At 45.1% G+C, this 23,880-nt stretch overlaps 1 protein-coding gene across 2 annotated transcripts in view; it reads right to left on the bottom strand.

The window, feature by feature from the left end:
- The window catches only part of LOC121566163 (butyrophilin subfamily 2 member A1-like), a 32,755-nt gene extending 9,404 nt beyond the window's left edge, over positions 1-23,351 (bottom strand). Inside the window, exons 1-12 of one of the 2 annotated variants that reach the window (XM_045217007.1) lie at positions 23,178-23,351; positions 18,283-18,375; positions 17,174-17,524; positions 16,748-17,029; positions 10,019-10,135; positions 9,821-9,853; positions 7,639-7,659; positions 6,673-6,702; positions 2,695-2,715; positions 2,525-2,557; positions 1,223-1,243; positions 637-657 (exon numbers count right to left, since the gene is read on the bottom strand). In XM_045217007.1, coding sequence (XP_045072942.1) covers positions 637-657; positions 1,223-1,243; positions 2,525-2,557; positions 2,695-2,715; positions 6,673-6,702; positions 7,639-7,659; positions 9,821-9,853; positions 10,019-10,135; positions 16,748-17,029; positions 17,174-17,524; positions 18,283-18,352 — 1,000 coding nt within the window. In that variant the 5' untranslated portion in view covers positions 18,353-18,375; positions 23,178-23,351. The remainder of the gene's footprint in view (positions 1-636; positions 658-1,222; positions 1,244-2,524; positions 2,558-2,694; positions 2,716-6,672; positions 6,703-7,638; positions 7,660-9,820; positions 9,854-10,018; positions 10,136-16,747; positions 17,030-17,173; positions 17,525-18,282; positions 18,376-23,177) is intronic. The other variant, XM_045217006.1, reaches the window with a different exon arrangement.
- Positions 23,352-23,880: the final 529 nt, after the last annotated feature.

The following is a 23,880-nucleotide window of genomic DNA, read 5'->3' as shown; positions in this document are numbered from 1 at the left end:
TCCAGATCTCAACCCCATAGAAAATCTTTGGAGGGAGTTGAAAGTCTGTGTTGCCCAGCGACAGCCCCAAAACATCACTGATCTAGAGGAGATCTGCATGGAGGAATGGGCCAAAATACCAGCAACTGTGTGTGAAAACCTTGTGAAGACTTACATAAAACGTTTGACCTGTGTCATTGCCAACAAAGGGTATATAACAAAGTATTGAGAAACTTTTGTTATTGACCAAATACTTATTTTCCACCATCATTTGCAAATAAATTCATTAAAAATCCTACAATGTGATTTTCTGGATTTTTTTTTCTCATTTTGTCTGTCATAGTTGACGTGTACCTATGATGAAAATTACAGGCCTCTCTCATCTTTTTAAGTGGGAGAACTTGCACAATTGGTGGCTGACTAAATACTTTTTTCCCCCACTGTATGTTGGGTTCTGATGGGGTACAACAGTTAAACTAAGCTCTTTAATCATTTATAAGTTATATTCTTCAAGAATCAATGGGTACATTTATTCCTTTATAAGTCAAAAAATGAATGTAGCAACTACCGATTGCCCTTTTGTGCTCAACAACAAAAAATAAACATGAAATTATTTACGTAAATCTAGCAAAGTGATGATCTGAAGACACTACTTACCATTCTCCTTCTTGAGGTCATCTGTATACATATAGAGTAGATGGAAGACAGTGAGAACATCATTAACATGTACACTAGAAGATGTAGTCTCTCTCTGGGACTCCTTGTCCCATATCACTTCTCTAATGTCAAACTATGGGAAAAATCTAAATTGAGTTCCACACACCTAAATGAGTCTAGCGTACCTCTGTAGGTGAGACATCCTTTCTCCAATAAAGATCTCCCACACTATCACCACCTCTTAATTTCATTCAATAAATGTGACTGGTATCAGAGACTACCTAGAACATCAACATTAATGTGACTGGTCCATCAGTGATCCAGGTGTATCAGAGACTACCTCTCTCTAGTCTAGTGGTCCTCTACAGTCTCAACACATCCTGTTCTAGAACATCATTCTATGGTCTGAAGACACTGGGAGATGAAGGACACTACATACCCAGTAGACTAGTGAGACATAGATATTAAGATAGAAGTCAGGGAACATTAATGTGAACAACGTGTTTTCTACTTCTCTAGAAGTTACATGGAAGAGTCATTGGTTTACATAATGTTAGCAGAGTGATGATCTGAAGACAGTACTTACCTCGCTCCTCAGTAAGGCGAACTGTGAATATGTAGAGTAGATGGAAGACAGTGAGAACATCATTAACATTTCTTTCTCTGGGACTCCTTGTTTCATATCACTTCTCTAATGTCAAAAATCCTAATTGAGCTCCACGCACCTAAATGAGTCCAGCGTACCTCTGAGAGACAACTTCACCAATGAAGATATTCTACCATACCACCACTTCTTAATTTAATTAAATAAATGTGACTGGTTCATCAGTGATCCAGGTGTATCAGAGACTACCTCTCTCTAGTCTAGTGGTCCTCTACAGACTCAACACATCCTGTTCTAGAACATCAACATTAATGTGACTGGTTCATCAGTGATCCAGGTGTATCAGAGACTACCTCTCTCTAGTCTAGTGGTCCTCTACAGACTCAACACATCCTGTTCTAGAACATCAACATTAATGTGACTGGTCCATCAGTGATCCAGGTTGTTACGGATACAGGTATCCTGTATGTGTTTTTGTGTTTTTCCTCTCCTTCTGCCCTAATCACAGGTGTCCTTTGTGTTCCTGATTGGTGGTCGTTGGGGTGTCCCACCTGTCCGACATCTGATTGCTGAGGTGGACCAATCAGTGGACATTCCTCTGTATTGCACCACCTGTTTCTGGTTTTTCACTCACATCACACATCCCATTGTTTTAAAAGCCAGTCAGTTGTGTTTGCTGACAGAGACTCTTTTCGTTTGTGAGTATGGATACTGTGGTGTCCTGTTTTTTGTGTACTCACTCATATGCTGGTTACTCTATATGGTAACTATGTTGTGTGTTCCTGGGAAAAGGGGGATTTAGCAAGTTGCCCTTGGGCATACATTACCCATAGAAAGAACATTGTCTAAAAACACTAGTTAGACCTGAGCGGACCACCCACTGTATTTTTGTATGGTTAGCAGTAGCTTAGCTGTTCTTGAGGCAGGCAAGATCAGTTTAGGGTTTTTTGACATTATTGTTTCATTCCTTGGGTCCTGCTCAGCCCTTTTTCCCAAACATTTACAGTGTGTTCATAATAAACATTTTGTGTTTGATGGTAGCTTATGGTTGTCGGTGTTATTTTTGTCCTCACTGTTTTTCTGTGTCACTATCCTAATTTGCATGAGTTATGTTACGGGTCTCTTTTCCATCCACCCTAGACTTTTAAAGCCACGGGGTTCGTAACAAGGTGTATCAGAGACTAACTCTCTCTAGTCTAGTGGTCCTCTATAGTCTCAACACATCCTGTTCTAGAACATAATTCTATGGTCTGAAGACACTGGGAGATGAAGGACACTACTTACCCAGTAGACTAGTGAGATTCTTTTCAACATCATCTGTAGACATAGATATTAAGATAGAAGTCAGGGAACATTAATGTGAACAACATGTTTTCTACTTCTCTAGAAGTTACATGGAAGAGTCATTGGTTTACATAATGTTAGCAGAGTGATGATCTGAAGATAGTACTTACCTCGCTGCTCACAGAGGCGATCTGTAAATATGTAGAGTAGATGGAAGACAGTGAGAACATCAACATTTATTTATCTGGGACTCCTTGTCTCATATCACTTCTCTAATGTCACAAATCCTAATTGAGTTCCACACATCTAAATGAGTCCAGTGTACCTCTGAGAGACAACTTCACCAATGAAGATGTTCCACCATACCGCCACTTCTTAATTTAATTGAATAAATGTGACTTGTCCATCAGTGATCCAGAAACTACCTACTGGGCACACTACATCATTTCAGCGTAGATCATTGGGTAATATTTTGTTGAGACTTTAATCAATGCGTTTACAACCTATATTCACCCACTCAAAAAGACAGCCAAAAGTTAGTTGAATTTCCAATGTGTTATCACTATGCTTTCAACCATCTAAAAGCACAACCAAATTCCAGTGGAAAAACAATGTTGGATTTTTGGTTTTGTTGTCACCCAAATGTCTATCACTGTGGTTTCAACAAATTTAAAGCACAGCAAAGTTCAAATGGGAATACAATGTCAGATATGTTGTTTATTTTATACGACAGATTAATGTGAATATCCCTGTTCTTCATCTAATAGCAGAACCAAATGACCTGGATTGCAGTTGAGATTACATTAAAACTATATGGTGCAAGTGATCAATGCCGTTCGAGGTTCTGACAGATTATAACAGCAATTGTGAAGATCTCCACAGACCTGCAATGACCTATGCATGCTATCTTCAACATGCTGGATATCAGAGCGGCGGTAACTCACCAGCATTACGACCAGGAATACGACTTTCCCGAAGCAGATCCTTTGTTTGCTCTCCCCAGGGCAACTGAACTGATTCCAGCATCTGAACCAAAACATCTCCGGCGGAGGAGAGGCACTCCGAGTGGCCTGCTGGTTCGACTTAGGAGGCGCGCACATCCCCCACCGCTTCCAAGCATACTACTCGCTAATGTTCAGTCTTTAGTTAACAAGGTCGACGAACTCCGGGCAAGGATTTCTTTCCAGAGAGAAATCAAGGCCTGTAACATACTTTGTTTCACAGAAACATTGCTCTCTTGGGATATTCTGTCGAAATCGGTCCAGCCAGAGGGGTTCTCAGTTCATCACGCAGACAGGAATAAATATCTCTCGGGGAAGCAGAAGGGCGGAGGTGTGTGTTACATGATTAACGACTCATGGTGTAACTGTAGTAACATACAGGAACTTGAGTCCTTTTGTTCACCCAACCTAGAATATCTCACAATCAAATGCCGACCGTATTATCTCACAAGATAATTTTCTTTGGTTATAGTCACGTCCGTGTATATCCCCCCTCAAGCCGATACCACGATGGCCCTCAAAGAACTTCACTGGACTTTATGCAAACTGGAAACCACATATCCTGAGGCTGCATTTATTGTAGCCGGGGATTTTAACAAAGCTAATTTGAGGACTAAGCTGCCAAAGTTCTATCAACATATTGTAGTCTCCCGAGTGACGATCCTGATTCTGATCCTGGTTCGAATCCAGGCTCTGTCGTAGGCGGCCGCGACCGGGAGACCCATGGGGCGGCGCACAATTGGCCCAGGGTAGGGGAGGGAATGGCCAGGGATGTGGGTTCGATTCCCACGGGGGTATGAAAAAAAAATTATGTATGCACTCACTACCTGTAAGTCGCTCTGGATAAGAGCGTCTAGTAAAATATCGACTGTTGTACCATTGCTATTCGAACTTACGGGATGGTTATAAGGCCCGCCCTCCTTTCGGCAAATCTGACCACGACTCCATTTTGCTCCTCCCTTCCTATAGAAACTCAAACAGAAATACCCGTGCTTAGGACTATTCAACGCTGGTCTGACCAATCGGAATCAACGCTTCAAGATTGTTTTGATCACGCAGACTGGGATATATTCCGGGTAGCTTCCTAAAATAATTTAGACGAATACACTGAAACGGTGACTGAGTTTATCAGGAAGTGTATAGGTGATGTTGTGCCCACTGTGACTATTAAAACCTACCCTAACCAGAAACCGTGGATAGATGGCAGCATTCGCGCAAATCTGAAAGCGCGAACCACCGCATTCAACCATGGCAAGGTGACTGGGAATATGGCAGAATACAAACAGTGTAGCTACTCACTCCACAAGGCAATTAAACTGGCAAAACATCAGTATAGAGACAAAGTGGAGTCGCAATTCAACGGCTCAGACACGAGACGTATGTGGCAGGGTCTACAGACAATCACGGACTACAAAAGGAAAACCAGCCACGTCGCCGACACCGACGTCTCGCTTCCAGACAAGCTAAACACCTTCTTCGCCCGCTTTGAGGATAACACAGTGCCACTGACGAGGCCCACTACCAAGGACTGTGGCCTCTCCTTCTCCGTGGCCGACGTGATTAAGACATTTAAGCATGTTAACCCCCGCAAGGCTGCCGGCCCAGACGGCATTCCTAGCCGCATCCTCAGAGCATGCGCAGCATGTCACCCTAGACCCACTTCAATTTGCTTACCGCCCCAATAGCTCCACAGACGATGCAATCGCCATCACATTGCACACTGCCCTATCCCATCTGGACAAGAGGAATACCTATGTAAGAATGCTATTCATTGACTATAGCTCAGCATTCAACACCATAGTACCCTCCAAGCTCATCATTAAGCTCGAGGCCCTGGGTCTGTACCCTGCCCTATGCAACTGGGTCCTGGACTTCCTGACGGGCCGCCCCCAGGTGTTGAAGGTAGGAAACAACATCTCCACTTCGCTGATCCTCAACACTGGGGCCCCACAAGGGTGCGTACTCAGCCCCCTCCTGTACTCCCTGTTCATCCATGACTGCGTGGCCAAGCACACCTCCAACTCAATCATCAAGTTTGCAGACCACACAACAGTAGTAGGCTTGATTACCAACAATGACGAGACAGCCTACAGGGAGGAGGTGAGGGCTCTGGGAGTGTGGTGCCAGTAAAAAAAACTCTCACTCAACGTCAACAAAACAAAGGAGATGATTGTGGACTTCAGGAAACAGCAGAGGGTGCACCCCCCTATCCACACCGACGGGACCGCAGTGGAGAAGGTGGAAAGCTTCAAGTTCCTTGGCGTACACATCACTGACAAACTGAAATGGTCCACCCACGCAGACAGTGTGGTAAGGAAGGCGCAACAGAGCCTCTTCAACCTCAGGAGGCTGAAGAAATTTGGCTTGGCACCTAAAACCCTCACAAACTTTTCCAGATGCACAATTGAGAGCATCCTGTCGGGCTGTATCAGCGCCTGGTACGGCAACTGCACCGCCCGCAACCGCAGGGCTCTCTAGAGGGTGATGCGGTCTGCCGAACGCATTACCGGGGGCAAACTACCCGCCCTCCAGGACACCTACAGCACCCGATGTCACAGGAAGGCCAAAAAGATCATCAAGGACATCAACCACCCGAGCCACTGCCTATTCACCCCGCTATCATCCAGAAGTCGAGGTCAGTACAGGTGCATCAAAGCTGGGACCGAGAGAATGAAAAACAGCTTCTATCTCAAGGCCATCAGACTGTTAAATAGCCATCACTAGCACATTAGAGGCTGCTGCTGCCTATTGAAATCCCTGGCCACTTAAAGAAATGGAACACTAGTCACTTTAATAATGTTTACATATCTTGCACTACTCATCTCATATGTATATACTGTATTCTATAATATTCTACTGTATCTTAGTCCATGCCGCTCTGTCATTGCTTGTCCATATATATATATATATATATTCTTAAATTAAGATTACTTAGATTTGTGTGTATTGGAAATTGTTAGATATTACTTGTTAGATATTACTGCACTGTCAGAGCTAGAAGCACAAGCATTTCGCTACATCCACAATAACATCTGCTAAACACATGTATGTCACAAATATAATTTGATTTGATTTGAAATCAGACAAATTTTAACTTTTGTGTTTCTAATAATGTTACCAAAGTGATGATCTGAAGACACTACTTACTTTTCTGGTCCAAGTCGTTCTTGACTTTCTCTGTAAATATGTAGAGTAGATGGAAGACAGTGAGAACATAATTAACATGAACACTAGAAGATGTAGTCTCTCTCTGGGACTCCTTGGTCGGGATTCAATCCAATGTGCGCTATACCGCAGGGCACTTCACAACTGACAATGCATGTTTTAAATACATTTTCCACTGGCATTCAGGGAGATCGCATTCATGGTAAACACTGCACATGTCGACTCAAGCGTAAAATACCTTTAAAAGTATGTTATAGTATGCTGCGTTACAAATGTGCCTTGAATTGAATCCCGGCCCTTGTCTCATACCACTGTTCTAACATCAGAAGGAGCACCTAGCACCAATCAGAAGTTGAAACATTGACAAAGCGTGATTCCCGCCACTGTTGTTTTGGTAAAAAGCTGAGGGAGGGGCTGGATAAATAATATCACTCTCAAATTCGTAGACAGAGCTATGGATGATAATAATAATAATAATAATATGCCATTTAGCAGACGCTTTTATCCAAAGCGACTTACAGTCGTGCGTGCATACATTTTTGTGTATGGGTGGTCCCGGGGATCGAACCCACTACCTTTGCGTTACAAGCGCCGTGCTCTACCAGCTGAGCTACAGAGGACCACATGATCATCCATGATACTGTATCAGAATTATAGTTTTAAATATGTGTTGAGGCTATATGGTGTTAGCTTACATTTACTTTGTTTACAAACATTGAGATAAAACAAGGTTATATGTTGGGTTCTGATGGGGTACAACAGTTAAACTAAGCTCTTTAATCATTTATAAGTTATATTCTTCAAGAATCAATGGGTACATTTATTCCTTTATAAGTCAAAAAATGAATGTAGCAACTACCGATTGCCCTTTTGTGCTCAACAACAAAAAATAAACATGAAATTATTTACGTAAATCTAGCAAAGTGATGATCTGAAGACACTACTTACCATTCTCCGTCCTGAGGTCATCTGTAAACATGTAGAGTAGATGGAAGACAGTGAGAACATCATTAACATGAACACTAGAAGATGTAGTCTCTCTCTGGGACTCCTTGTCCCATATCACTTCTCTAATGTCACACTATGGGACAAATCTAAATTGAGTTCCACACACCTAAATGAGTCTAGCGTACCTCTGTAGGTGAGACATCCTTTCTCCAATAAAGATCTCCCACACTATCACCACCTCTTAATTTCATTCAATAAATGTGACTGGTATCAGAGACTACCTAGAACATCAACATTAATGTGACTGGTCCATCAGTGATCCAGGTGTATCAGAGACTACCTCTCTCTAGTCTAGTGGGCCTCTACAGTCTCAACACATCCTGTTCTAGAACATCAACATTAATGTGTGTTCACTAGAAGTTACATATATAGAAGATAATATCCAGCGTTCCTCTGTGAGACAACTTCTCATTTACATTTACATTTTAGTCATTTAGCAGACGCTCTTATCCAGAGCGACTTACATTATTGAGTGCATACATTCTTTTTTTCATACTGGCCCCCCCCCTGGGAATCAAACCCACAACCCTGGCGTTGCAAACGCCATGCTCTACCAACTGAGCTACATCCCTGCCGGCCATTCCCTCCCTTACCCTGGACGACGCTGTGCCAATTGTGCGCCACCCCATGGGTCTCCCGGTCACGGCCGGCTACGACAGAGCCTGGAATCGAACTAGGATCTCTAGTGGCACAGCTAGCACTGCGATGCAGTGCCTTAGACCACTTATCCACCCTACCACCTCTTAAGTTAATTGAATAAATGTGACTGGTCCATCAGTGATCCAGGTGTATAAGAAACTACCTACTGGGCACACTACGTCATTTCAGTGTAGATCATTGGGTAATATTTTGTTGAGACGTTAATCAATGCATTTACAACCTATATTCACCCACTTATCCACCCTAACAGCTAACGTTAGCTAGTTAAACAATGAACCGTAGTGCCAACTCATGACGTTACTACCCTTGCATGAATCTGCTGGTAGTGGTAGCTAACCAACCAGGTTCAATGTTAGCTAGCTAACATTAGGCTCTAACTAGCCAAGCAAACGGCTCTGAGATACGAATAATAACATCATACACGTAATGTTAGCTAGCGAGCCAGCCAGCTAACATTAGCTAGCTAGCTAACAGTACACATTAACTTGAAACCACGTTCTGTCAAAATTAGAAACTGTAGCTAGCTAGACTATCTTACCCGTATACATCATCATGCATGATGGACGTGTCTCCCTGTTACGGATGCCATGGTTACCCTTAGTTTGAAGATGTAATCCCGAGACAGGGGTTTTCTCCATCTCTTTAGTTATCATACTCTAATTCCACTGATTTTAAAACTCGATCCTCCAGAAAGTGGAGAGCAACACTTATGCAGCTCCACTACACAATGAAATGTTTTTAAAGCCGCGTTAGACAGGAATACCTACACATACTGACCAGCTCAAATAGACAGAAACCTTCTATATGGCAGACCAATCCGAACTCCTCTCTCGGCATGTCCAGCCCACTCATTATCTGTGGCTTAACCAACTAGGTTCGTCATTTAAATGTTGTATTCGTATTTACAGATGGCATACACGTTTGTTATTAAGGCACATGAAAGTTCACATGTTCGAGAAGGCATTTCTGCCAAAAAACGCATTTTGATACAAAATAAAAGTTTATGTTCAAATGGCTCTCCTGTGAAGTAGTGACCCGCGACATACGGCTAGTTTCCTGAAACGAGTCACCTTTGGTCTCAAGATACTAGCACTAATAAGGCATATGGACACTTCAAGTTTGTATGGACACCACTTCAAGAGTCAAGTTTGTATGGACACCACATGGAAGACAGTGAGAACATCATAAACATGAACACTAGAAGATGTAGTCTCTCTCTGGGACTCCTTGTCTCATATCACTTCTCTAATGTCACAAATCCTAATTGAGTTCCACGCGTATAAATGAGTCCAGCGTACCTCTGTGAGACAACTTCTCCAATAAAGATCTCCTACCCTATCACCACCACCTCTTAATTTCATTCAATAAACATGGCAATTATAAGGTGTAGTCTTTTTAGTGAATCTTTACGTTCGTGTGTGTAATCTGGGTTAAGGACTGGGACACTAAAACCACTACTTACCCCGCTGCAGTCTGAGTTGATCTATAATCACACCTGCAGATTAAAGTCAGTCATCAGTGTCAACATGTTAATCACCTGCAGGTTTAGTACATTATCCTGTGTCCATAGAATAGAACCACTGTGAATGTGTTGAGGTTGAAAAAAGCATTGGAAACATTTATTTCTAACAATGAAACATTCATATAATCTCTCCATTACCTTTTTTCTTGTATATCCAGTAGATAGCCAGAGCTAACCCAATCACAGTGATGGCTCCCAGACAGCATAACACAATGAAGGACATTATCCATGGACTAGTGTGATGAAACAGCTCATCTGAAACACAACAACAGGGTTTGGTACTAATACTACCACACATGTCACGGTTTCGGCCGAGGCTGCTCCTCCTCCTGGTTCGGGCAGGCTTCGGCGGTCGTCGTCCCCGGAGTACTAGCTGCCACCGATCTATGTTTCATGTTCGTTTGGTTTTGTCTTGATGTTGTACACCTGTGTCTCGTTAGTCCTCGTTAGTGTCCTATTTAGTTCTTGTTGTGTGTGTTTGTCTTTGTGTGTGATTGCTCTTCTGTTTCGTGTGGGAGCTACGTACTTCCCTCCAGTGTTTTGGAGAGGTTTTTCGCACATGTTAGTGCGCCGTTTGTTTGACGCCTGTGTGCGCCGTTATTTCGCCTTCGGGCTTATTGTGCTTATTTTCTACGTCAATATTGCACTAAAGTATTTTGGACTGAGCTTCTGCGTCCTGCGCTTGATTCATGCACCACACCCACCTTCAGCACCCCTTGACAGAATCACACACCATAATGGAATCAGCAGGATCTGCAGTTACGCCTGAGTCGCTCGAGGAGCATGTTCGCGGCCAAGATGACCAGATACGACAACTGGGGACCGCTCTACAGGACGTCATCAACACCCTGCACCGATGGGAGGCCAGCGGGGTACCCACACCTCCACCATCCCTGCCAACCCCATCGGCCGGTCCACCAGTCCCAGGTCCGGAACCCAGGGGGATTCGGCTCTCGCTCCCGAGGGCGTATGACGGAACAGCTGCCGGGTGTCAGGGGTTCCTCCTGCAGGTGGAGCTCTACCTGGCCACTGTACACCCGGTGCCCTCGGGACACGAGAGCGTTTCCGCCCTCATCTCCTGTCTCACGGGCAAGGCGTTGGAGTGGGCTAACGTCGAGTGGAGGAAGATGGACGCCAACACCATCTCCTACATCGAGTTCTCCCGCCGCTTCAAGGCCGTGTTCGACCATCCACCTGAGGGCAAAGCGGCGGGGGAGCGTCTAGTCCACCTGAGACAGGGGAGGAGGAGTGCACAGGCGTTTGCTCTAGAGTTCCGGACTCTAGCGGCGGACGCAGGGTGGAATGAACGGGCCCTCATCGACCATTTTCGATGTAGCCTACGGGAGGACGTTCAACGTGAGTTGGCCTGCAGGGATACCCATCTCACCTTCGACCAGTTGGTCGATATGTCCATCCGTCTGGACACCCTGCTGGCCACCCGTGGACGTCCCGAGGGGGTCCGTCCATTCCGCCCTCCGGCACCTCCGAGCCGAGCCCTATGGAGCTCGGGGGTGCCGGCGCTAGAGAAAGGAGGAGGAAGAGCCCGAGGGGGCCTGTCTCCTGCACCAAGTGCGGTCGTGGAGGGCACACTGCGGCCAGGTGCTGGGGAGGGTTCTCCGGGGGAGAAGACAACAGGCCACGCACTGGGGGGCCTCCCAGGTGAGTAGACGTCCCACTTACCCAGAGCTTTCTGTTGCGCACTTTTGTATACCTGTGTGTTTTCCACAGGTTGCACCTCATTCCCAGCATAAGGCGCTAGTAGATTCAGGCGCAGCTGGGAATTTTGTTGATCGGAAGTTTTGCTTAGATTTAGGGATCCCTCTCCTACCTGTTGACAAACCTTTTCCCGTTCATGCCTTAGATAGCCGCCCGTTGGGGTCGGGGTTGATTAGGGAGATCACAGCACCACTTAGGATGTGTGCGCAGGGGGGTCATGAAGAGACTATACAGCTGTATCTGATCGACTCTCCTGCGTACCCAGTGGTGCTGGGAATTCCCTGGTTAAGCACCCATAACCCTGCTATTTCGTGGCAACAGAGGGCTCTCGATGGGTGGTCTGCTCAGTGCGAGGGGCGATGTCTGGGTGTTTCCGTGGGGGCGACTTCGGTGGAAAGACCTAACCAAGTGCCCGCACTGCACATTCCGCCTGAATATGGGGATTTAGCTCTCGTGTTTAGTAAAACTAGGGCGACGCAGTTGCCTCCTCATAGACAGGGGGATTGTGCGATTGATCTCCAGGCAGGAGCAGCGCTCCCACGGAGCCACGTGTATCCTTTGTCTCAAGAGGAGAGAAAAGCTATGGAGACTTACATAGCCGAATCTTTGAGACAGGGATACATTCGGCCCTCCACTTCTCCCGCCTCCTCGAGTATCTTTTTTTGTGAAGAAGAAAGATGGAGGGTTGCGCCCGTGCATTGATTACCGTGGTCTCAATCAGATTACTGTGAAATACAGTTATCCACTCCCTCTGATTGCGACCATGACGGAGTCATTGCATGGAGCGCGGTTTTTCACAAAACTGGATCTCAGGAGCGCGTATAACTTGGTGCGTATTAGGGAGGGCGACGAATGGAAGACAGCGTTTAGTACCACGTCAGGTCATTTCGAATATCTCGTCATGCCATATGGGTTGATGAATGCTCCATCAGTCTTCCAATCCTTCGTAGATGACATTTTCCGGGATATGCAGGGACAAGGGGTGGTCGTGTACATTGATGACATTCTGGTGTACTCGTCTACCCGAGCCGAGCATATAACCCTGGTGCGTCGTGTATTGAGGAGGCTGTTGGAGCACGACCTATATGTCAAGGCAGAGAAATGTCTGTTTTTCCAGGAGTCGGTCTCCTTTTTGGGTTATCGGTTGTCCGCGTCAGGGGTGAGAATGGAGGTGGATCGTGTGTCCGCTGTGCGTAATTGGCAAACTCCAACCACTGTAAAAGAGGTGCAGCAGTTCTTGGGCTTTGCGAATTACTACCGGAGGTTTATCCGGGGTTTTGGACAGGTGGCAGCTCCCATCACGTCCCTTCTGAAAGGGGGGTCCGGTGCGCCTGCAGTGGTCAGCTGATGCGGACAGGGCCTTTAGGAGACTGAAGGACCTGTTTACGTCGGCTCCGGTGCTGGCGCATCCGGATCCCGATTACCCTTTCAGGTTGAGGTAGACGCGTCTGAGGCTGGTATAGGGGCCGTTCTCTCTCAACGGTCCGGCACGCCACCTAAACTCCGCCCCTGTGCTTTTTACTCAAAAAAGCTCAGCCCGGCGGAGCGTAACTATGATGTTGGGGACAGGGAGCTGTTAGCTGTAGTTCAAGCCCTTAAGGTGTGGAGGCATTGGCTTGAGGGGGCTCAACACCCTTTCCTCATTTTGACTGACCATCGGAACCTGGAGTACATCCGGGCAGCGAGGAGACTGAACCCTCGCCAGGCTCGATGGAGTATGTTTCTCACCAGGTTCGTATTTAAAATCACGTACATCCCTGGGTCCCAGAATGGTAAGGCAGATGCGCTGTCCCGGCGGTATGACACGGAGGAGAGGTCCGTTGAGCCTACTCCCATACTACCGGAGTCTTGCCTTGTGGCACCGGTGGTGTGGGAGGTCGATGCCGAAATCGAGCGAGCGTTGCGTACCGACCCCAGCCCTCCACAGTGTCCTGAGGGTCGGAAGTACGTTCCACTCGAGATTCGGGATCGACTCATTTACTGGGCTCACACGTCACCCTCCTCTGGACATCCGGGTATTGGCCGGACCGTGCATTGCCTTAGCACTAAATACTGGTGGCCCACTTTGGCTAGGGATGTGAGGGTTTATGCCTCCTCCTGCTCGGTGTGCGCCCAGTGTAAGGCGCCCCGACATCTGCCCAGGGGTAAGTTACAACCCCTGCCCGTTCCACAACGACCATGGTCCCACCTCTCGGTGGATTTTGTGACAGACCTTCCCCTCTCTCAGGGGAATACCACCATCCTGGTCGTTGTGGACCGGTTCTCTAAGGCCTGTCGTCTTCTCCCTATGTTGGGTCTTCCTACTGCCCTACAGACCGCTGAGGCCCTATTTACCCACGTCTTCCGGCATTACGGGGTACCCGAGGATATAGTGTCTGATCGAGGCCCCCAGTTTACCTCCCGTGTTTGGAGAGCGTTCATGGAGCGTTTGGGGGTCTCGGTTAGCCTTACCTCAGGGTACCACCCGGAGAGTAACGGGCAGGTAGAACGTGTCAACCAGGATGTGGGTAGGTTTCTGAGGTCGTATTGCCAGGGCCGGCCGGAGGAGTGGGCACGGTACATTCCCTGGGCCGAGATGGCCCAGAACTCTCTCCGCCACTCCTCTACCAACCTAACCCCCTTCCAATGTGTGTTAGGTTACCAGCCCGTTCTGGCACCTTGGCAGCAGAGCCAGATCGAGGCCCCCTGCGGTGGATGATTGGATGAGGCGCTCGGAAGAGACGTGGAACGCTGCCCACGTCCACCTGCAGCGGGCCGTCCCTTCGTCACAAGGCGAGCGCCGATCTCCACCGCAGTGAGGGGCCGGTGTACGCACCCGGAGATCGAGTCTGGCTCTCTACCAGAAACCTACCCCTCCGCCTGCCCTGCCGGAAGCTGGGTCGGCGGTTTGTGGGGCCCTTTAAAGTCCTGAGAAGATTGAACGAGGTGTGTTATAGGTTACATCTACCTGTTGAGTATAAGAATATTAACCCCTCGTTCCATGTGTCTCTTCTCAGGCCGGTGGTAGCTGGTCCACTCCAGGACAATGAGATAGGGGAGACTCCTCCGCCCCCACTGGACATCGAGGGGGCTCCGTTCGGTCCATCTTGGACTCTAGACGCCGGACGGGGGGTCTCCAGTATCTCGTGGAGTGGGAGGGGTACGGCCCGGAGGAGCGGTGTTGGGTGCCGTGGAGGGACATCCTAGACCCATCTCTCCTGTCGGAGTTCCACCGGGACCATCCCGCGCGCCCTGCTCCGCGTCCTCCTGGTCGTCCCCGAGGCCGGGGTCGGCGCACGGCTGGAGCCGCGCGTCAAGGGGGGGGCACTGTCACGGTTTCGGCCGAGGCTGCTCCTCCTCCTGGTTCGGGCAGGCTTCGGCGGTCGTCGTCCCCGGAGTACTAGCTGCCACCGATCTATGTTTCATGTTCGTTTGGTTTTGTCTTGATGTTGTACACCTGTGTCTCGTTAGTCCTCGTTAGTGTCCTATTTAGTTCTCTTTGTGTGTGTTTGTCTTTGTGTGTGATTGCTCTTCTGTTTCGTGTGGGAGCTACGTACTTCCCTCCAGTGTTTTGGAGAGGTTTTTCGCACATGTTAGTGCGCCGTTTGTTTGACGCCTGTGTGCGCCGTTATTTCGCCTTCGGGCTTATTGTGCTTATTTTCTACGTCAATATTGCACTAAAGTATTTTGGACTGAGCTTCTGCGTCCTGCGCTTGATTCATGCACCACACCCACCTTCAGCACCCCTTGACAACACATCATTACACATCAACAACAGGGTTTGGTACTAATACCACCACACACATCATTACACATCAACAACAGGGTTTGGTACTAATGCTACCACACACATCATTACACATCAACAACAGGGTTTGGTACTAATACTACCACACACATCATTAGACATCAACAACAGGGTTTGGTACTAATACTACCACACACATCATTACACAACAACAACAACAGGGTTTGGTACTAATACTACCACACATCATTACACATCAACAACAGGGTTTGGTACTAATACTACCACACATCAACAACAGGGTTTGGTACTAATGCTACCACACACATCATTACACATCAACAACAGGGTTTGGTACTAATACTACCACACACATCATTAGACATCAACAACAGGGTTTGGTACTAATACTACCACACACATCATTACACAACAACAACAGGGTTTGGTACTAATACTACCACACATCATTACACATCAACAACAGGGTTTGGTACTAATACTACCACACATCAACAACAGGGTTTGGTACTAATACTACCACACACATCATTACACATAAACAACAGGGTTTGGTACTAATACTACCACACATCATTACACATCAACAACAGGGTTTGGTACTAATGCTACCACACACATCATTACACATCAACAACAGGGTTTGGTACTAATACCACCACACACATCATTACACATCAACAACCGGGTGTGGTACTAATACTACCACACATCATTACACATCAACAACCGGGTTTGGTACTAATACTACCACACATCATTACACATCAACAACAGGGTTTGGTATTAATACTACCACACATCATTACACATCAACAACAGGGTTTGGTACTAATACTACCACACACATCATTACACATCAACAACAGGGTTTGGTACTAATACTACCACACATCATTACACATCAACAACAGGGTTTGGTACTAATACTACCACACATCATTACACATCAACAACAGGGTTTGGTACTAATGCTACCACACACATCATTACACATCAACAACAGGGTTTGGTACTAATACTACCACACATCATTACACATCAACAACAGGGTTTGGTACTAATGCTACCACACACACATCATTACACATCAACAACAGGGTTTGGTACTAATACTACCACACACATCATTACACATCAACAACAGGGTTTGGTACTAATACTACCACACACATCATTACACATCAACAACAGGGTTTGGTACTAATACTACCACACACATCATTACACATCAACAACAGGGTTTGGTACTAATACTACCACACATCAGTGGAGTGTATCATAATAAACACTATCCTTTTGTATTGTTGTCTCAAAGCCTTTGGTTAAAACATATACTATATGTTAAAACATGAATGATTCCAGTGTTTCATGTCTAAATAATATTATGTTGTGTTACTCACTAGGGACGTGAACCATTGTCTCCTTCTTCTCATTGATCCGCCTCTGTTGGACTCTGCAGGTAAAGTGGTTGGCGTCAGTCTCCTGGACAATGACATGTTGTTTGACTGTGTAGAATCCCTTGAAGTCTCTGTGTGTCTCAGGAGGTCCAGCAGAGAGATGGACTCCTTTACTGTCCAGCCACACCAGCTCAGGCTCAGGGTGCCAGCCTTCAGATTCACACAGCAAACCCATCCCTCCCTCTCTGTGTCCCTCAATGGACACCACTGGCTTGGATCCTATAGCTACAGACACACAGATAGACTGGATGTTAACTGGTGACAGGCTGTGAACAAATAGACCCATACTGTATCCAGTAATATGAAGGAAAGAGGTGATGTCATTGTACTGTAGATATATTATTACATTAACATGAAAATCAACCTCACCTTTAACGCGGACTTGAATAGTCAAATCATCATACCAGCTCAGTGCCTTAATAAAGCATTTGTAAGTTCCCTCATCAGTGCCTTGTACCCTGGTCAGTTTCAAAGAGGCGTTGCCCCTCCACAGATCCTCTTTAAACAGTGAAGTTCTTTCTCTATAGGAGGGAATCTGATCCTCTTGTATGATTCTGTGGTTTTGGTAACGATAGACACGCTCGTCTTTGAAGTCGAGGTTCAGCCAGTCCACTGTCATCTCCTCAGCACTGATGTTGGGTTTGATGTAACAGGGCAGAATGATGTCATCACCAGCCACAGCCAAAATGGGATCAGTTGGACCAAGAACCTTAAACCTCTCTGAAGAGAAGACAGACATTAAGGAGCATTTAGGACATTACCCATTACTAAAGAGACACAGACAGTCAAATGGAATTCATAGAAATGTGCCATTCAAAACATCCAAAGATCTAAGTAATAATGCACACACACGAACACACACACACACACACACAACACACACACACACACACACACACACACACACACACACAAACACACAAACACACACACACACACACACACACACACAAAAAGGAAGCACTAGTTGCTGCATGAGTCACACACACAGAGGGAATTAGCACTGTAGTTACCAGACTCAGAGGGAATTAGCACTGTAGTTACCAGACTCAGAAGGAATTAGCACTGTAGTTACCAGACTCAGAAGGAATTAGCACTGTAGTTACCAGACTCAGAGGGAATTAGCACTGTAGTTACCAGACTCAGAGGGAATTAGCACTGTAGTTACCACACTCAGAGGGAATTAGCACTGGAGTTACCAGACACAGAGGGAATTAGCACTGTAGTTACCAGACACAGAGGGAATTAGCACTGTAGTTACCAGACTCAGAGGGAATTAGCACTGTAGTTACCAGACACAGAGGGAATTAGCAATGTAGTTACCAGACTCAGGGGGAATTAGCACTGTAGTTACCAGACTCAGGGGGAATTAGCACTGTAGTTACCAGACACAGAGGGAATTAGCACTGTAGTTACCAGACACAGAGGGAATTAGCACTGTAGTTACCAGACTCAGAGGGAATTAGCACTGTAGTTACCAGACTCAGAGTGTGAACTGTGGAGGAGAAGCAGGAGGGTCACAAACAGACTGTCTGGTCCAGTCTCCATTATTCCTGAAAGAGACAATTGGTCTAACAAATAAATATAAATTATAAAGATCAGAACCAGATATCAATAGACCTTCAGTTGCTTACTATGGCTCCTTTCAGTTAAAACCAATAGACCTTCAGTAGCTTACTATGGCTCCTTTCAGTTAAAACCAATAGACCTTCAGTAGCTTACTATGGCTCCTTTCAGTTAAAACCAATAGACCTTCAGTAGCTTACTATGGCTCCTTTCAGTTAAAACCAATAGACCTTCAGTAGCTTACTATGGCTCCTTTCAGTTAAAACCAATAGACCTTTAGTAGCTTACTATGGCTCCTTTCAGTTAAAACCAATAGACCTTCAGTAGCTTACTATGGCTCCTTTCAGTTAAAACCAATAGACCTTCAGTAGCTTACTATGGCTCCTTTCAGTTAAAACCAATAGATTAGACTATAGTCTGACTGAATATTGGTAGTGTAAAAACTATTGGTCGCTAAATCCGGAGAAATTACGGACCATGTAAAAAACTGTTGGTCACTAAATCCGTCTAGAAGGACCATGTAAAAACAGTTGGCTGGTATGCCCTCACCCGTATGAGCTCTCTTTTAAAACACACATTGAAAAACTGCCAAAAAAGCTGAGAATTAGGATTTCTTTTATAGAAATAAATCCTGCTGGCATCCTGAGTGGTGCAGCGTTCTTAGGTACTGCATTTCAGTGCAGTACATGGCCCCGTCCATCGTCCCTTTGATGTGGTGAAGTTGTCCTGTCCCCTTAGCAGAAAAACACCCCCAAAGCATAATGTTTCCACCTCCATGTTTGACGGTGGGGATGGTGTTCTTGGGGTCATAGGCAGCATTCCTCCTCCTCTAAACACGGCGAGTTGAGTTGATGCCAAAGAGCTCGATTTTGGTCTCATCTGACCATAACACTTTCACCCAGTTCACCTCTGAATCATTCAGATGTTCATTGGCAAACTTGAGACGGCCCTGTATATGTGCTTTCTTGAGCAGGGGGACCTTGTAGGCGCTGCAGGATTTCAGTCCTTCACGGCATAGTGTGTTACCAATTGTTTTCTTGGTGACTATGGTCCCAGCTGCCTTGAGATCATTGACAAGATCCTCCCGTGTAGTTCTGGGCTGATTCCTCACCGTTCTAATGTTCATTGCAACTCCACGAGGTGAGATCTTGCATGGAGCCCCAGGCCGAGGGAGATTGACAGTTCTTTTGTGTTTCTTCCATTTGCAAATAATCGCACCAACTGTTGTCACCTTCTCACCAAGCTACTTGGCGATGGTCTTGTAGCCCATTCCAGCCTTGTGTAGGTCTACAATCTTGTCCCTGACATCCTTGGAGAGCTCTTTGGTCTTGGCCATGGTGGAGAGTTTGGAATCTGATTGATTGATTGCTTCTGTGGACAGGTGTCTTTTATACCGGTAACAAGCTGAGATTAGGAGCACTCCCTTTAAGAGTGTGCTCCTAATCTCAGCTCGTTACCTGTATAAAAGACACCTGGGAGCCAGAAATCTTTCTGATTGAGAGGTGGTCAAATACTTATTTCCCTCATTAAAATGCAAATCAATTTATAACATTTTTGACATGCGTTTTTCTGGATTTTTGTGTTGTTATTCTGTCTCTCACTGTTCAAATAAACCTACCATTAAATTTATAGACTGATCATTTCTTTGTCAGTGGGCAAACGTACAAAATCAGCAGGGGATCAAATACTTTTTTCCCTCACTGTACTTATAACTGATTGGTTTGGTTATGTCCTCTATAGTGCTGTCCAGTTAGAACATGATGTTGAGGTCCATCACTGTACTCTTGATAGTCACCACCTCACAGACACAGCTGTTTCCATTTGAGGATGTTTAAATGATTTTGGTAATCTGAATGACTTGGTATCTTATTGTTGTGGTTCTATAAGACAAAGATATGCACACATGTAAACAGTATTAGTTAAGGGTTATAACTATACAATATTTAAGTGATAATGCCTGAGAAGCGGTGTTATCACTTTTATACAACGGGTTACCAACATATTCAAATAATGATTTACATATTTTCATTAAAAACGTTTTTTAAATTAATTTATTCATACTATTTCATCCTCCCACAAGATATAGTCCAGACACAAATCTAGGGTTGCTAGAGACGCGACCCAGTCGTTCAGTCTTTTTGTTCTGTATCTATGGACGCGACCCAGTTGTTCAGTCTTTTTGTTCAGTATCTATGGACGCGACCCAGTCGTTCAGTCTTTTTGTTCTGTATCTATGGACGCGACCCAGTCGTTCAGTCTTTTTGTTCTGTATCTATTGACGCGACCCAGTCATTCAGTATTTTTGTTCTGTATCTATGGACGCGACCCAGTCGTTCAGTCTTTTTGTTCTGTATCTATGGACGCGACCCAGTCGTTCAGTCTTTTTGTTCTGTATCTATGGACGCGACCCAGTCATTCAGTCTTTTTGTTCTGTATCTATGGACGCGACCCAGTCGTTCAGTCTTTTTGTTCTGTATCTATGGACGCGACCCAGTCATTCAGTCTTTTTGTTCTGTATCTATGGACGCGGCCCAGTCGTTTGTTCTAAATGTTCCATTGCCATACTGGCTGGCAACGTTCTTATCCCTTGCTTGCTAGCTAGCCAACTATGGCTAACTTAAAGTCACGTCAAAAAGTGCAGCCAGAATAACAGCAAAGGAGATGCATTTGCATTTGTTTAAGCTGTTTTCTAGTGACATTTATTTGGATGCATCCATAACAATGAGCTAATGAGGCGCGATCTCGCCTGGCATAGAAAATGTGCTCTCTCGTCAAGACACTGTTGTTCAGAGCGGCTAGCCAAGAACACAGCTACAGTAACACAATCACTTCAAACTGAAGCTGGAAAGACTGGTAATTAGCTGTGCTTCGTTGTACCTTTTTTCAAAAAAGATTTGTTGTTGTATATATCCATAAAAATGATGCCAGCTGATTTATGATTTCGACTGGCTGAGAAACGCTGCCTGCCTGTCTGTCTCGTCCCGACTCCCGACATGTTCAATACTATGGGACAGCAGGAGATCGAATGTCATTATTGGAACAATGTTGCAAATGACAGACAGCAAGGTTTATACAAATCTCTGCTGTTGAAAACAACATGTTAGTCTACAAAAAATGTGAGATAATGTCTAGACGCTTTTTATAGTGGAGATCAAGTTTATAAGTTGCCAGGCTGGGCTGATGAGACAGTGGATTGCACAGTAAGATAGAACAGAGTAAATAGACATTTTAACATCATAAATTTAGCCTGTGGCAATTTGTGTAATAGACACCGGCTGGAATGTGGTTTTGACCAATCAGCATTCAGGATTAGACCGGTTGGAATGCAGTTTTAACCAATCAGCATTCAGGATTAGACCCACCCATTGTATAAACATGTATGTACATGAATAAATGGCAAATGGCATTACACTACTTATAACAGGGTTTAAACACAGCATCAATATAAACATTAATTTAAACATTCACCTCTTGGAGAGAGAGAGAGACAAATGACTTGCATTGACAGTGTCAAGATGTATGGCACCCTCTCTCTCCAGCCTTGTGTGAGAATCTGCCAGGCTGAGATCTGATCAGATCTACCCTGTCGCCACAGGGAAGTAAACGAACCTCTCTCTCAACGTGATCAAGACAAAGGAGATGATTGTGAACTACAGGAAAAAGAAGAGGACCGAGCACGCCCCCATTCTCATCGACGGGGCTCTAGTGGAGCAGGTTGAGAGCTTCAAGTTCCAGTTTCAAACCGGTTACTCAACCCTGCACCTTAGAGGCTGCTACCCTATATACATAGATATGGAATCACTGGTCACTTTAATAATGGAACACTAGTCACTTTAATAATGTTTACATACTGCTTTACTCATTTCATATGTATATACTGTATTATAAACTGGGTGGTTCGAGCCCTGAATGCTGATTGGCTGACACTGTGGTATATAAGACCCTATACCACAGGTATGACAAAACATTTATTTTTACTGTTCTAATTACGTTGTAAATCAGTTTATAATAGCAATAAGGCACCTCAGTTGCTTCATGCGTCAGAACAGCCCTTAGCCATGGTATATCGGCCATATATCACACCTCCTCTGGCCTTATTGCTTAATTTTATTCCACTGTATTTTAGTCAATTCCACTCCGACATTGCTCGTCCTAATATTTATATATTTCTTAATTCCATTACATTTACATGTAGGTCATTTTGCAGACGCTCTTATCCAGAGCGACGTACAAATTGGTGCATTCACCTTATAGCCAGTGGGATAACCACTTTACAATATGTTTTATTTTTTTTATTTATTTTTTATTTTTTCTTTGGGGTGGGGTAAGGGGGGGTAGAAGGATTACTTTATCCTATCCCAGGTATTCCTTAAAGAGGTGGGGTTTCAAGTGTCTCCGGAAGGTGGTGAGCGACTCCGCTGTCCTGGCGTCGTGAGGGAGCTTGTTCCACCATTGGGGTGCCAGAGCAGCGAACAGTTTTGACTGGGCTGAGCGGGAACTGTGCTTCCGCAGAGGTAGGGGGGCCAGCAGGCCAGAGGTGGATGAACGCAATGCCCTCGTTTGGGTGTAGGGACTGATCAGAGCCTTTTAGATTTGTGTGTAATGTTGTGAATTGTTAGATACTACTGCACTGTTGGAGCTAGGAACACAAGCACTTCGCTACACCCGCAATAACATCTGCTAAATATGTGTATGTGACCAATAACATTTGATTTGACTGAAACTTATCAAAGTAACATGAAGTAATTAGAGGTAATTACCTATTATTACACAGCATGTAAAAAAAACAATAACCCCCCCAACTTACATTTCGATGCACGCACAACATTCAGACATGTGACAGTAAAAAGTCCTCAGAAACATGCGTCCTCTCCCTTCAGACGATGATACCACTCTGACCTGAGTGGGCGGGTGCAGTGTTCAGAGGAGCATTTCCAAGCGCTCTGATTGGTTGGGAATGGCAGGTCTCTGATGAGTGAGGGATAACTTAGGTAAGACTGTGAGGGGAATTTAGGTAGAGAGGAGAAGGACGGCCTTTTTTACAGGTAGGCTACCAACTGTAACAGTATACAGTTAGAAAATAGTGTTTTTTCAAAGGTTCTTTGGTAAGGTTGATGGTTCAAAAACAGACATTAACCAGTAGACCTGATTACATTACAATAGCCCATTTCAGCTCAAATAAACAGATTAGAGTAGAGTGATTATACAGTAGCCTAAATCCAATTCTAATTATTTGTGGTTTGGTAGTACTTTTTAAAAATAATCAAATTAATACCTTGGAAAATTACATAACATGGCAATTTACAGTTTGCCATTTCACAGGATGTTTAACTTTGCATGATCAACTATGATTGGCCTAACTGTGCTATAAGCTCTGCTTTAGGTTGTAGTTTTTTAAGCATAGCTGACAAGGAAAGCCTTAATATAACCCACTTTAAACTGTATTTACAAATATTCTTACTGTCTTTACAGCACGTCAGAAAAGAAAAGGGTGTGGAGCGTGAAAATGA

This window comes from Coregonus clupeaformis, unplaced genomic scaffold (genome assembly GCF_020615455.1).
Source record: "Coregonus clupeaformis isolate EN_2021a unplaced genomic scaffold, ASM2061545v1 scaf0885, whole genome shotgun sequence".
Lineage (NCBI taxonomy): Eukaryota > Metazoa > Chordata > Actinopteri > Salmoniformes > Salmonidae > Coregonus > Coregonus clupeaformis.
Note: the sequence above shows the minus strand (reverse complement) of the source record. Positions and strands in the feature narration are given on the sequence as shown.